General features: G+C 46.3%; 1 protein-coding gene across 2 annotated transcripts; it reads right to left on the bottom strand.

Moving 5' to 3' along the window:
- Positions 1-386: 386 nt before the first annotated feature.
- On the bottom strand, positions 387-10,824 carry ELAC1 (elaC ribonuclease Z 1). 2 transcript variants are annotated; one of them, XM_048502781.1, is made up of 4 exons: positions 10,662-10,824; positions 5,798-5,977; positions 4,367-4,834; positions 387-989 (listed from the first exon to the last, which is right to left on the bottom strand). In XM_048502781.1, the coding sequence occupies exons 2-4, from the start codon at positions 5,952-5,954 to the stop codon at positions 511-513; spliced, it is 1,104 nt and encodes a 367-aa protein (XP_048358738.1). In that variant the 5' UTR covers positions 5,955-5,977; positions 10,662-10,824; the 3' UTR covers positions 387-510. The 2 variants fall into 2 exon arrangements, with proteins under 2 accessions (XP_048358738.1, XP_048358739.1); XM_048502782.1 differs by lacking the exon at positions 10,662-10,824 and adding an exon at positions 8,183-8,294.
- Positions 10,825-15,140: the final 4,316 nt, after the last annotated feature.

Below are 15,140 nucleotides of genomic sequence, written 5' to 3'. Positions count from 1 at the left end.
ACCCAGTTGCCTAAGTCTCTCCTCATAGAGCATGGATTCCAGACCTTTTACCATTTTGGTTGCCCTCCCCTGGACCCGTTCCAGCTTGTCAATATCCTTCATGAACTGGGTTTGATTCCCTCTTCTCCACTTGAGAGGCAGACTCATATCTGGTGAATCAGATGTGTTTCCACACTCCTACATTCCTGCTGGGTGATCTTTTGTCTATTTTGCATAATCAGCCTTGACGTTAATCGCATATTACACTGTGCAGAAATAGATGTTTAGAAAGCCAAGCATATCAAGTAGGTTTCCACCAGTAAAGCAGGAGTGCAACGTAAACCGTACAGATGTTACTTTTCATGACATTATATAAACCTGCATAAGGATTCAAGTCCTAAGATTAATTTGATTCTTCTACTTTTATTGCTGCAGCCTTGATTTCCACCAGCCCTCTCCAACTGGGTCTTAAGAAAAGTAGTGTATGAATAAAAGACAGCCTATCGGCAAACTAATTTCTCCCTTCTATAGTCAGGAAGCACAACGTTTGTTTTTTATTGGAATACCAATTGTCATGAAATCCTCCGCTAAAAACACTTCTTGCTCGTCCAGCACCAGCTCCGCTTGTCTCTTCAGTTCCGTAACATCCATATCACCTTCGCCAACCTGACTGGCCGGCTTGTACCTCTGGCTGAAGTGAGTCAGAGCCAGTTTCTTCACCTGACACAGCTTTGCAAACTCGGCCGCCATTTTGGGAGTGCTGTGGCCATGCTCTATGGCTTTGGCCGCTTGCGTGTCATCCAGCGTGGCTTCGTGAACCAACAGATCAGCTTCGTGACAAAGCCTCACGGCTGCGTCTCCAACGATGCCAGAACAATCGCCGAAGATACAGATTTTTCGTCCTGGAAGAGGGTCTTCTAAGACGTCTAAGGGAGACACGGTAGTCCCATTTTCCAGGACAACAGTCACACCGTCCTTCAGTTTACCGTATAAGGGGCCGGGTGGAACTCCTGGAAATTGAGCACAGGTTCAAGTTAACTTTCAGCATAATTCTGACTATACCTACGAATATTATAAATTTGGATTGGCTCTTAAGGCATTCACAAGTGGAACCATATATTTTATTTATTTTGTATTATTAGGTTTATGTACGATCCCTCACAATACAGGAAAGGTTTGTCAGATGCACGTTTCTTTCCCTGCAAAGATCACCTTCATGAGAACATGAACATATAAAGCTGAGAGCCAGCGTGGTGTAGTGGTTAAGAGCAGGTGGATTCTAATCTGGAGAACTGGATTTGATTCCCCATTCCTCTCATTTTTTAAAAAAATAAATTTTATTAGATTAAATAGAAAAAAATACATAGATCCCACATACAATCCTGTACAAAACATAAATCATTCCCCATTCCTCTAACCTGAGTGGCGGAGGCTTATCTGGTGAACCAGATGTGTTTCCGCATTCCTACATTCTGCTGGGTGACCTTGGGCTAGTCCTCTCTGAACTCTCTCAGCTCGACCTCCCTCAGAAGCTGTCTGATGTGGGGAGAGGACGGGAAAGGAGCTTGTAAACCACCTTGAGTCTCCTTACAGGAGAAAGGTAGGATATAAATCCAAACTCCTCCTTCTACTGAGTCAGACTACTGGTCTATCAAGGTCAGTATTGTCTGCCCAGACTGGCAGCAGATCTCCCAGGTATCAGATTGAAGTTTTTCACAACACTTAGGCTCATTCCGCACATGCAGAATAATGCACTTTCAAACTGCTTTCAGTGCTCTTTGAAGCTGTGCGGAATGGCAAAATCCACTTGCAAACAGTTGTGAAAGTGGTTTGAAAATGCATTATTTTGCGTGTGTGGAAGGGGCCTTAGTATCTGGTCATTTCAAATGGAGATGTGAGGAGTTGAACTGGGGAACTTCTGAGTGCCATGCAGATGCTCTGCCGTTGAGCTACGGGTCCCTCATATGCACTGTCTTGCTGAACCAGACCAATAGTGCATCTAGTCCAGTGGTTCCCAACCTGGGGGTCGCGACCCCTTTGGGGGTCGAACGACCCTTTCACAGGGTTGCCTAAGACCATCAGAAAATGGTCTTTTTATGTTTTATATATACCAATTTTATGGTTGGGGGTCACCACAACATGAGGAACTGTATTAAAGGGTTGCGGCATTAGGAAGGTTGAGAACCACTGATCTAGTCCAGCATCTCATTTCACATGGTGGTCCACCAGATGCCTGTGGGAGACCTATAAGTTTTGGAGTTGCCCAGCCACTGAAACAGCCGAAAAGAAAGGACTTGGGGAAACAGAGACAAGGAAAGAAACAGAACAGATGGATGTTATCCACAAAATAGAATTTGTTACTTATATCTGGTAAACTGACCAGGACCTGACCTGGATGGCCCAGGCTAGCCTGGTCTCAGATGATAAGCAGGGTTAGATCTGGCTAGTACGTGGTTGGAAGACTACTGAGTAAGTCCAGGGCTGCTATGCAGAGCCAGGCAATGGCAAATGACCTCTGAACATCTCTCGCCTTATAGACTCTGTAGGGTAGTAACTTGGTGGAGCCGGCATGGTTTAGTGCAGTGATGGCGAACCTTTTTGAGACCGAGTGCCCAAACTGCAACCCAAAACCCACTTATTTAAATCAAAGTGCCAACATGGCAATTTAACCTGAATACTGAGGTTTTAGAAAAAATGGTTGGCTCTGAGGCATGCATTACTGGGGAATAAGCTTGGTGGTAGTTGTTGGCTTTGTTTTGAAGCAACCATGCAACTCTTCCAACGGGTAAATCAGACCCTAGGAGAGTTTACTCAGAAGCAAGCCCCATTGCCAACAACCAAGCTTATTCCCAGATAACGGATCACGCTTTAGTTCTTTGCATGAAAATCAGTGGGGCTTAACAGGGTTACCTACACTGCTTCCCCAAAACTAGGTCTTAGGTTTAATGCTAATAATCAAGCCCAGCAGCCCAGGCCAGCCTAGATGTGGGGTGGGGGGAGATTTTCCCCCCACATGATGAACTCTGTGCGTGCCCACAGAGAGAGCTCTGAGTGTCACCTCTGGCACCCGTGCCATAGGTTCGCCATCACTGGTTTAGTGGTTAAGAGCAAATCTGGAGAATTGGGTTCGATTCCCCACTCCTCCACTTGAGCGGCGGACTCGTCCCTGGTGAACTGGATTTGTTTCCCTGCTCCTACACATGAAGCCAGCTGGGTGACCTTGGGCTAGTCACAGTCTTTTCAAGAACTCTCTCAGCCCCACCAACCTCACAAGGTGCCTGTTGTGGGGAGAGGAAGGGAAAGGAGTTTGTAAACCACCTTGAGACTCCTTGCAGGAGCAAAAGGGAGGATATAAATCCAAACTCCTCCTCCTCCACCACCACTTCCTAACTAACAAAAATGCACAGCACAGGTTTGAAAGTCTCTCGTGCCGTTTGAACACAGGCAACATCTCAAGTCAAAGGAAGGACCTGCTTCTTCAAAATGGCTTTGAAAAAGAGACACCGCTCTTATCCCGTACATGCCTGAGCTCATGTTTTCAGATCGGATCACAGCCGTTCACTGATATCATCAAAGGCTTTCAACGGAGAGAACCTGTGCCAAACCTGTAAACATCAAGACAGCCAGGAAGCGCACAAGCATCTTAAAGATTTAGTGGTTTATTGCGGCAGGAGGTTTTGTAGCCTTTGGCTGACTTCATGGCATGAAGTGGGCCAGCGATTAGGTAAATCAATCAAGAAATCAATTCGCCCCGAAGGGACCACAGCAAGTTCTCTTCCTTTGCCCAACAAAAGTACGTCATGTGCCCGGAAAATTATTAGTCATTCATCCAATCAGCAGGTAAAGTGTGACATCAGTACTCGATGACATCAGCTGAGGTGCCCCAGGGGTTCTACAGTGAAATCCAAAACTAATTAGATCCTTTTAACGGCTGCCGGAAGTCAGTGGGGTTGAAGGTTGTAACTGTGTTTAAGGTTGCATTGTTAGGGCGACAGAAGCAAAATGGCCTGCGCAGCAGCAGCAGCAGAGGAGTTGTTGTTGTTTGGTTTTATACCCCACCTTTCTCTCCTGTAAGGAGACTCAGGGTGGCTTACAAACCCCTTTCCCTTACTCTCCGCACCTTGTGAGGTAGGTGGGGCTGAGAGAGTTCTGAGAGAACTGTGACTAGCCCAAGGTCACCCAGCAGGCTTCATGTGGAGGAGTAGGAAAAGACATCTAGTTCATCAGATAAGCCTCTGTCACTCAGGAGGAGGAGTGGGGAATCAAACCCGGTTCTCCAGATTAGAATCCCCCTTCTCTTAACCACTATGGCCTAAACAGAATATTTTGTATAGAATGTATGACTCCAGGACCTTTCTTACAAGACTCAAGTGAGCAGATTCATTACCGAGTTCTTTCAGCTTCTGCACGTTTAGTTTTCCAGGCCGCCTCTTCTCTTCCACGACGAAACCAAAGGAAGGTATTCGGTGAAAGAGCTTGAACGCCTTTATCACAAACTGCTCGTTGTCCACCAAAACGTAAGAGTCTGCGACAGGGTCCAAGCGAATAGCGGTCCCTTGCACTTCTTCCAAGGAGACATCGTCTCTGTCCACAAAAGACACCTCTTTCTGCTCTTCCATGGGACACTGATCTCTTGTAGGCACCAGTTCGTGAACAACATAAGGGAAGACGAGTTGGGAGTGGGAGAGGTCCATAATTCTCCGGAGGAAGCTCCTTAGTCCCAGCGGTCCATAAATATTAACCGGTTGCTTGTTTGTGGTGGAACTACTCTGGAGGCTGATGGTACAGAGAAGCCCAGGAAGGCCGAAGAAGTGGTCTCCATGAAGGTGAGTAATGAAGATCTTGGTAATTCGACCTGATAAACAGAAATAAAAGCACTGGAGCCAAAGGAATGCAAAATACATCATGAAAACGCAACCTCACATACGACAAGAACCCACAGATTTTTGCCCATGATCTTCTCTCTCATCTCACCTTTGCTCACCAATTTCTCGTGAATTATTGATGTCAGGGGTGCCCAATTCTGGCACTTCACATGTCCCATCAGCCCCAATTGGCCATGCCAGCAGGGGTTGATGGGAATTGTAGTCCATGAATATCTGAAGTGCCAGAGTTGGACACCCCTGATGTATGTCTTTCGAAAACACTGTGCCATTCCAAGCCATTGAACTGGCTGTTGTGGGTTTTCCGGGCTGCGTGGCCACAGTCCAGTAGTTTTTGCTCCTAACATTTCGTCCACATCTATGGCTAGCCTATTCAGAGGCATGTCACGGTAAAATGTGTTTCTCTCTGTGGCACACAAATAGCTCCATACTGCGCCACGGGGATAGACTCATCTCACGGTGACATGACACTGAAGATGCCCACCATAGATGTGGGCGAAACGTTAGGAGCAAAAACTACCAGACAGTCAAACAGATGACAGCCGCACAGTCCGGAAAACCCACAACAGCCAGTTGATTCCAGCCGTGAAAGCTTTCAACAACAGTGTTCAACCCTTCTGGACTCGCTGGTTTCAGTCAAATCAATAGGATTAATCTTGCTTTGGTACAGCAAGCATACAAAAAAAAATTCTCTATAGAAAGCTTATCCCCCCCCCCCCATCTTGTGGGTCTCTAAGAAGCAACTGGTCTTGAATCTGGCAGCTTACATTAAAGCTGGTGGACTTGCTTCATCATGTCTCTGAGAGTTCCCCAAGACCCATTTCTCTACCAACGTCCATCCATGCTTTCTTTCACAAACTCCTGTTCAGAAACCACTCCCTTCAAGAGCAAGAGGTGTCTTTGGAAAACAAGAACAGAACAAAGCCCCCGCTCACCTGCCTTCAGGTGGCTTCTCATGAACTGAGTTTGAGTTCCTTCACCGCAGTCAAACAGCCAGCATTCTCCCTCGAAGCGGATGACCGTTGCTGAGGCCCCTCGGGTTGGAGAAGGATAGGCAGCGCCCGTCCCCAGAAAAGTTACATCCATTGCCATGGTGACAGAAATCAGTGTATCACCTGCGGGGGGATAGCAACCTGGGTAAATCAAAGCAGCATCCACGCATCCCTGTGAGTTACATGACAGCATTCTTTCACAACTGGATTTTCCTCTGTGGGCCAAACACTCCCGTTGCAAAAGAATGAAGTGGTACAGTGATCATACACTACGCAAAAATGCACAGATGCGATCGGAGACTTACACTTCCTTTACCCTGAAGTGTCAAACAAAGCTCTAGCAGGCTATCTGATATTAAAATATAACAGCAAGATGGACTGCCTAACTGTGATGGAATTGTACTGTAAATCTAGCAGCATCACACATACATGTTAAAAGGGTCTTTGATCGCCAGATGGGAAAACCAAAAGGCCATGGAAATGTACCCAGGACAGGAAGATGCCCAAATAAGGCACTTCAAAGGCTTTGGGTAACCGCATGGCAAGGAGGGAAGTTTTCTTGGAGACTAAGAACAAAGATCAAGGTGATTCTACCATGGGCTAAGGCTAAGCTAAGAGAAGCATCTCTTGGGCAAGAGGTCCCAACAGAACCTAAGAATGTATTCAACTGAGAAATCTCTGCAACTGCATTTATGTTTCATTTCTTTCATTTCTGTTTTTCAATAAATCTTTGAGAACTCAGCTGGCCTGGAGTCATTGGAAAGAAAAGAACCCGTGATTGGGGTGAGATAAGTGTGGCTCTCCCAAGCTTGATCTCAGCCTCAATCATCATACTAACTGAAGAGTGTGGTGTAGTGGTTAGGAGCGGCGGACTCTAATCTGGTTTGATTCCCCCACTCCTCCACATGAGTGGTGGACACTTCCCTGGCGAATTGGGTTTGTTTCCCTGCTCCTCCCTATGAAGACTGCTGGGTGACCTTGGACGGGTCACAGTTTTCTCAGAACTCTCTCAGTCCCACCTACCTTACAAAGTGTCTGCTGTAGGGAGGGGAAGGTGATTGTAAGCTACTCTGAGACTCCGAAGAAGAAGAAGAAGAAGAAGAAGAAGAAGAAGAAGAAGAAGAAGGAGGAGGAGGAGGAGGAGGAGGAGGAGGAGTTTGGATTTATATCCCCCCTTTCTCTCCTGCAGGAGACTCAAAGGGGGTTACAATCTCCTTGCCCTTCCCCCTCACAACAAACACCCTGTGAGGTGGGTGGGGCTGAGAGAGCTCCGAGAAGCTGTGACTAGCCCAAGGTCACCCAGCTGGTGTGTGGGGGAGAGCACAGGCTAATCTGAATTCCCCAGATAAGCCTCCATAGCTCAGGCAGCAGAGCTGGGAATCAAACCCGGTTCCTTCAGATTAGATACACGAGCTCTTAACCTCCTACGCCACTGCTGCTCTGGGGGTGCTGAGTGTAGGATCTACCCAGAAAAGATATAAAAACCAATTGTTCTTCTGCCTATCCTGTCTCATGAGAGCCAGCATGGTATAATGTTTAAGTTGTAAGACTAGGATCTCAGAGAACACTTGGAGTTCGAGATCCCCACTTCTCCATGGATACATGGATGCCACTTTAGACAGGTGTGACATTCCCTCAGCTCTGATCCCAGCTAGTATTTGGATGGGAGATCTCCAAGGAATACCAGGGGCGTGACACAGAGGCAGGCAACGGCAAAGTAACTCTGAACCTCTCTTGTCTTGGAAAACCCTCTGGGGTCCCCATAAGACACCTGTGACTTGATTGGGAAAAATTGTCTCATGTTGGGACTTTTCTATAATTAAACTATGTAAATTCTACCTTGCCTGTCTATCCATAGTTAGAGCGGCCTTCATCTACTCGCAATGGACCAATCACTTTTTGGCTCTTGTTCTCCGCTAGATTTTCCTACTAACATTTTGATCTGGACAATCCACAATACTCTGATTTCCCCCTCCCTCCGCTTGAAGAATAGGGTGGTTTTCTCTGGTTTCATCCCCTGCGTACATTTCAGAGGGTGACTTGCTTTGGTCTCTCGTCGAAAGCCTAGATTCCAGCCCAGTGGAATTTTAAAGGCCAACCAATCGTTGTGGTTTTTATTATGATTATTATTAACTAGATTTAATTGCCGTTTCCTCCTCTTTCGGGCTCGGGGGGGGGGGGGGCGTTCAACAACATACCTACAATATAATAACAACAGTAATATCATGACATCATTAAACCCAAAAATACATCAATAAAACCCGGAAATGCAAACAATACAACAATCCAGGTGGCTCTTAATAATTCTACGGAACAATAAAAACCTACCACACCATGGGGGAAAGATGGAGAAGGCCTAGAAGGTAACTATATTTTGGGGAGTATGAGCTTTCAAGAGTCAAAATATCTGTCCAAGGTTCCTGCTTCACCCCTCCAAAACCCATTACCTCCCCCAGACCCCAATTTTACTGGTCTTGAAGGTGCTACTGGACTATGTCACCTACATCCTTAAGGCTTTTTGGATTGTGCCATTTCAGGCTGAAGTGGTTTCCTTGCACATCTAAATGCTCTCCTCTGGGGAGCAAAAATCATCCTCGCATGTAGAAAAGAAGACTTTCAGGAATGGCATTTGAGCAGCTCTCCTCTAGGGAAGCAAAAATCATCCTCGCATGTAGAGAAGCAGACTTTCAGGAATGACATTTGAGCAGCTCTCCTCTAGAGAAGCAAAAATTATCCCCGCATGCAGAAAAGCAAACTTTCAGCAATGGCATTTGAGCAGCTCTCCTCTAGGGAAGCAAAAATCATCCCCGCATGTAGAAAAGCAGACTTTCAGGAATGGCATTTGAGCAGCTCTCCTCTAGGGAAGCAAAAATCATCCCCGCATGTAGAAAAGCAGACTTTCAGGAATGGCATTTGAGCAGCTCTCCTCTAGGGAAGCAAAAATCATCCTCGCATGTAGAAAAGCAGACTTTCAGGAATGACATTTGAGCTCTCCTCTAGAGAAGCAAAAATTATCCCCGCATGCAGAAAAGCAAACTTTCAGCAATGGCATTTGAGCAGCTCTCCTCTAGGGAAGCAAAAATCATCCTCGCATGTAGAAGAAACGGGCTCAGAATGACATTTACAGCTCTCCTCTAGGGAAGCAAAAATCATCCCCGCATGTAGAAAAGCAGACTTTCAGGAATGGCATTTGAGCAGCTCTCCTCTAGGGAAGCAAAAATCATCCTCGCATGTAGAAAAGGAGACTTTCAGGAATGACATTTGAGCAGCTCTCTAGGGAAGCAAAAATCATCCTCGCATGTAGAAAAGCAGACTTTCAGGAATGACATTTGAGCAGCTCTCCTCTAGGGAAGCAAAAATCATCCTCGCATGTAGAAAAGCAGACTTTCAGGAATGACATTTGAGCAGCTCTCCTCTAGGGAAGCAAAAATCATCCCCGCATGTAGAAAAGCAGACTTTCAGGAATGACATTTGAGCAGCTCTCCTCTAGGGAAGCAAAAATCATCCGCGTGAAGGGAGCTTTCAGAATGACATTTGAGAGCAGCTCTCTGGGGAAGTAAAATCATCCGCCCCAACAGACTTTCAGGAATGACATTTGAGCAGCTCTCCTCTAGGGAAGCAAAAATCATCCCCGCATGTAGAAAAGCAGACTTTCAGGAATGACATTTGAGCAGCTCTCCTCTAGGGAAGCAAAAAATCATCCTCGCATGTAGAAAAGCAGACTTTCAGGAATGACATTTGAGCAGCTCTCTCTCTCTCCTCTAGAGAGTAAAATCATCCCATGCTTAGAAAAGCCCGAAGACTTTCAAGAGCATTTTGTTGCTCTCCTCTAGGGGAGGCAAAAATCATCACCGCATGTGAAACGAACTTTTCAGGGAATGACGATGAGCAATATAGCATCTCTCTCCTCTAGGGAAGCAAAAATCATCCTCGCATGTAGAAAAGCAGACTTTCAGGAATGACATTTGAGCAGCTCTCCTCTAGGGAAGCAAAAATCATCCCCGCATGTAGAAAAGCAGACTTTCAGGAATGACATTTGAGCAGCTCTCCTAAGGGGAAGTAAAATCATCTCACATGTAGAAAAGCAGACTTTCAGGAATGACATTTGAGCATCTCTCTCCTCTAGGAAATCATCTGCAAAAGCCTTGTGAAGACTTTCAGGAATGACATTTGACAGCAGCTCTCTAGGAAACATCATCCATATTAATGAACTCTCAGGAATGACATTTGAGCAGCTCTCCTCTAGGGAAGCAAAAATCATCCCCGCGTGTAGAAAAGCAGACTTTCAGGAATGGCATTTGAGCAGCTCTCCTCTAGGGAAGCAAAAATCATCCTCGCATGTAGAAAAGCAGACTTTCAGGAATGACATTTCAGGAAGCTAAAATCATCCCCGCATGTAGAAAAGCAGACTTTCAGGAATGACATTTGCGCAACCCAACTTTCTCTTTGCTAGATTCAGGTGAGCAGCCGTGTTGGTCTGGAGCAGAAGCCAAAAAGGCCAAGTTTTATTTTTGGCCCAAGCGCTCTCGTGCGTCCACATCAGTGTATCTGCAGAAGCATGCCTTCACACGGAAGCTTATGCCAAGAATAAACCTTCAAGCTGCCACAGGACTCAACACTTTTTTCCCCTTTCCCTTTGCTCGGTCGTTTTGCAAGGTTTCCCCTCTCCCTCCTCCGTGCAAACTGCTCTTCCGGGCTAGTCTGCAGCGATCCAGTCTTTGCAAAACTCGATCGGATCCCATAATTTTACGGAGCACATCAATGCTCATCCCGTTCCCTTTCCTGCACCCCGCGAGCGTCTTCCTACCGTCATATCCCGACTGCCCAAAACTGCCGGTTTGTTGCCTGTGGTTTAGATGCTCCGGCTCAAGATGTTCTGCTTGGCGGTGCAGAAGTGGAGGAGGGCGGGCGAACTCTCCTTTTGCAAGCTCGGAAAAGCCCCCCTCTTTGCCTCTTTGCTTTTGCACGCCCAGGAAGTTGGTGGCAGCGTTGAAACCCGACAGTGAAGAGGTTCCGGGGTTCAGGAGGAGGAGCGAGCGAGCCTTTACAAGTCTCCCATTTCATTTGGCTGCTATGCAGAGCTCGTCCTGTTCAGACGTGAGAGGGAAGGCGTGTGCAACCCGGGGACGGGGCACGTTTATTTTTAAATAGATATGCATTGCATAATTCTCGTGCAATATTCACACACACACACACCCGAAAAGCTTCACGTGCGCTGAAAAATGCGCATTTGTTCAGGGACCTGCTGGTCCTCACTTTCAATGGCACACTATAGGACCAGGTTGTAACCTCTAGTCAGAGGTGGGATCCAGCAGGTTCTCACCAGTTCCCGAGAGTGGGTTACTAATTATTTGTGTGTGCCGAGAGGGGGTTACTAATTGGGTCTGCTTTTCCATTAGAAATTCCATTAGGTCCAAAAACCATAAAGTCCTGTTGTTTCCTATGTGGCTGGTTAGCAAAGGTAGAAAACGGGATCATTCTCCCTGTTGGGCTGTTTTAAAAATCATGTTTTAGAAATATGGTAAAGTTCCTTGTTTAAGGAAAGTCTCCTTCTTTTGATTGCTAGAAACAAAATGAAGTATTTGAAAGTATTAAGTATTTGACAGGCAGTCAATTAGAGGAGAAGTAGTTGTTTCTGTTGGCAGTAGATGATAGGACTTGCTATAATGAGTTTAAATTATGGACAGAAAGATACCAGCTGGAAATTAGGAACTTTTTTTTTACAGTAACAGAGAAATTATTAATGCCCCGCCCCCGGAATGCCCGGCCACGCCCCTGTCATGCCCCACCCAGCCCCATTGGCTGTTTGAATACTACCATGGGAACCTGTTACTAAAATTTTTGGATCCCACCATTGCCTCTAGTCTGTAATACAGGGGAAAAAAATCTGGACTGCTGTGCAGATCTGTTGTCTCTCCATTCCTGTTAATCTCCCCCCCCCCCCTGCGATCCAAATGTGAAGGGGAGGGGGGAGGATGCTACCCAGTTTTTACTATGGCAGAATTCTGAATGTGCTGTTTCTTACAAACAGGTGTGCATAAGCGCAGGGTGTGTGCATGCATTCACTGTTAACATGTGAACAGGGCCATCGCCTCTTGCTTTCCTCCCAATTATGACTGTATGACTATAGCCTGTGCTGACATTTCATTTTATTTTATGATTTTACATTTTATGTTTTTATTACTATTGATTGTTTCCTGATTGCTTACTAGACCTATATGACAATCATTAAGTGCTGTACCTTATGATTCTTGACAAATGTATTTTCTTTTATGTACACTGAGAGCATATGCACCGGAGACAAATTCCTTGTGTGTCCAATCACACTTGGCCAATAAAGATTCTATTCTATTCTATTCTATTCTTTCATGTTTAGCTTCGTTGAGCAAGAGAATAATGGGCAGGGTGTTGGGTTAAGCTTGGAGAGATGCAAACCCTGGCTAGCCATGAAATCTCACTAAGATGATCGGAGCCAATCACTGGTTCAGTCCTGTTAACTCAAAAGCTTGCATGCCGGTCTATGTCATTGCTTTGGTTCTGATAATGGTCCTGATTACTATTAATACATGGATTGCGTTCTTGATATTTTGGATATTAATCTGGGACCAACAGGGCTATAAACAACAGCTCAAGACTGCCTCTAGTGGTCGTTAGCTGCAAGGAAGACGTCCTACCTGCGCTCTCAGCATCCCTCCCAATTTGAAAGTCCAAAATTATTTTTGAAATCGGTGCCTGGCCTTCAGGTGTCGCCGTTTCAGGGCCACTGTTACCACGTCCCTGTAGCACTTGACACGGGATCTGCATTTCTTGCCCTGTGTCACATCTGTGGTCCCATGAACCAGGCCTGCTGTATGTGTGTGTGTGTGTGTGTGAATAGACTACTTATGTATTTGCCAGACCGGGTGTGCGTGCACGGAGGTGAGACATGAAGTAATATCCAGGCTGGATAATAAAGCAAGCAGGCCCCAGGTGATGTGCCTTGTTTCTAGACCAGTGATTCCCAACCAGGGTTCCATGGTACCCTGGGGTGCCATGAGCATGTCCCAGGGGTACCATGACAATGCTACCGCCCACCCACCCCCCTGGAATCAAATGGATTTTGAAGGGGGGGATTGGAAGCCTCATGGGCTCCCTTTAAACAACATTGAAAAACAGCATTGTTTTATTTGCCTAAATTCGGCATGGATTTGGGGGGGGGGTAGATTTAAAGGGAGCGCTCCCTTTAAATTCCCCCAATCCACGCCAAATTTAGGCAATCAAACAGCGCGGCTGTCAACGCTACTTCCCCTTCCCTCCCCCTGCTTGCCACTCCCCTCACCTACAGGCCAAAAACAGGAAAAAAACCCTTAAAATGCAAAAAAAAAAAATCAAACGAACCTCAAGGGTACCCTGAGATATGAAGAGCGAGGTCAAGGGTACCGCAACATAGAAAAGGTTGGGAAACACTGGTGTAGACCAAATCCGACGGCTTGAGTAGGTATCCATAGCAACCCTACATGCAACTGGAAGGAAGTTCAGGGGTAGGGACATGGGGGCAACTGTGATGTGAGACTTAGGGAGCTGGGTATGTTTAGTTTGGTGAAGAGACGGTTAAGAGGTGACATGATAACCTTGTTTAGATAATTGAAGGGATACCATGTTGGTGAGGGAGCAAGCTTGTTTTCTGCTGTCCAAACACTAGGACATGTAGTAATGGATTCCAACTAGGAGAAAAGAGATTCCACCTGAACATTAGGAAGAACTTCCTGACCATCAGGGCTGTTTGACAGTGGAATTCACTGCCTCGGAGAGTGGTGGAGTCCCCTCCTTTGGAGGTTTTTAAACAGAGGCTGGATGAACATATGTCGGGAGTGCTTTGATTGTGTGTTTCTGCATGGCAGGGGGTTGGATTTGAGGGCCCTTGGGGTCTCTTGCAACTCTGACCCTATGAAACCGCATCAGTGAATGAGTAGGTCAGGAAGGGGACTCTTTTAAAGAGGAGAAAGACTTGCCTGTGACAAAAAACACCCCCCGCAATCCAGGCTAAAGGAAAGGCTTTTACTATGAAAATAGAAGGCCATAACACATTTCAATACAATTACAATATTACAAAAGGAGAAAAATGAAGCTGAAAATCTTTTAACCATAGTGTTGCTTTTAAGCCACCCAGGGGATGTTTTGGAATAAACTTGTATTCTGCAGGGGAGTGGGTGGGTACCCCAGAAAAAAATACATCCTGAACAGGTGCACAACGTCAGAATTGTTACAACACAGGCATCTTCAAACTGGGGTGCTGTGTGGTTTCCGGGCTGTATGGCCATGTTCTAGCAGCATTCTCTCCTGACATTTCGCCTGCATCTGTGGCTGGCATCTTCAGAGGATCTGAAGATCATCATCAGAGCATCATCAGATCCTCTGAAGATGCCAGCCACAGATGCAGGCGAAACGTCAGGAGGGAATGCTGCCATACAGCACGGAAACCACACAGCACCCCAGTGATTCCGGCCGTGAAAGCCTTCGACAATACATCTTCAAACTGTTCTCCACAGCATATTATACAACATTCAAAACAAATCACACGAAATGTCTTGTCATTGACTTCTGGGTTCATGCTCCTTGACCCCCAGGGTGACTTTCTGACTCACCACAAATAGCCAAGCTTTATTCTTTGGTGGCTCTCACGGGAGAATAGAAAGGCTGTCCCTGATGTTTCTCCTTTTCAGGAAGGGTACCTTTTCCTTCTACACATTGTTCCAGTTTCAGGGACGATTCACAGAACCGCACACACGCAAGAAAGGCCCAGGTTGACTTAATACAGAATCAGCCAGGGCTGAGTGAAGAGTAACCTGTGAAGCAATCCACGTTGAATTCAGCCTGGATGGGAACACCGAACTGGAAGCCACAAACCGTGAACGAAAAAACAATCGGTGTAATGAGTCATACCTCCTGTCCCGCATCCCCTTAAAAGCTGCTCCTGAACTTTTGGAAACCCTCCAAAACAGAGCAAGAGGCAGCCGAAAGAAAACGGGCAGAAGTCATCATCCTGCATCTTCAAGTGAGTTCTTTTGTAAATGAAAGTGTGTGCTTGGACCAGATGTTCATCTGTTCCCTCTTGCTGTGCGCTCCACACCACCTCTAACTCTGAGAGCCGCCAGACCCTCATAATAGTAGGGTGAGATGACATCCTTAGATGCCACAGCAGCTAGGGGTCTGCAACCTGCGGCTCTCCAGATGTTCATGAACCAATTAGCCATGCTGGCAGGGGCTGATGGGAATTGTAGTTCATGAACATCTGGAGAGCTGCAGG

This window comes from Sphaerodactylus townsendi, linkage group LG07 (assembly GCF_021028975.2).
Source record: "Sphaerodactylus townsendi isolate TG3544 linkage group LG07, MPM_Stown_v2.3, whole genome shotgun sequence".
Taxonomy (NCBI): Eukaryota; Metazoa; Chordata; class Lepidosauria; order Squamata; family Sphaerodactylidae; genus Sphaerodactylus; species Sphaerodactylus townsendi.
The sequence above is the reverse complement of the archived record's forward strand: the minus strand, read 5'-3'. Positions and strand labels throughout refer to the sequence as shown.

What these genes read in the sequence shown, in the direction of transcription:
- ELAC1 (XM_048502781.1), bottom strand. Translation starts at nt 5,954, where the DNA reads ATGGCAATGGATGTAACTTTTCTGGGGACGGGCGCTGCCTATCCTTCT. An exon ending in GAGAAGCCACCTGAAGGCAG is followed by an intron (nt 4,835 to 5,797) that starts GTGAGCGGGGGC and finishes TCTGTTTATCAG; the next exon opens with GTCGAATTACCAAGATCTTC. An exon ending in GCAGAAGCTGAAAGAACTCG is followed by an intron (nt 990 to 4,366) that starts GTAATGAATCTG and finishes CTCAATTTCCAG; the next exon opens with GAGTTCCACCCGGCCCCTTA.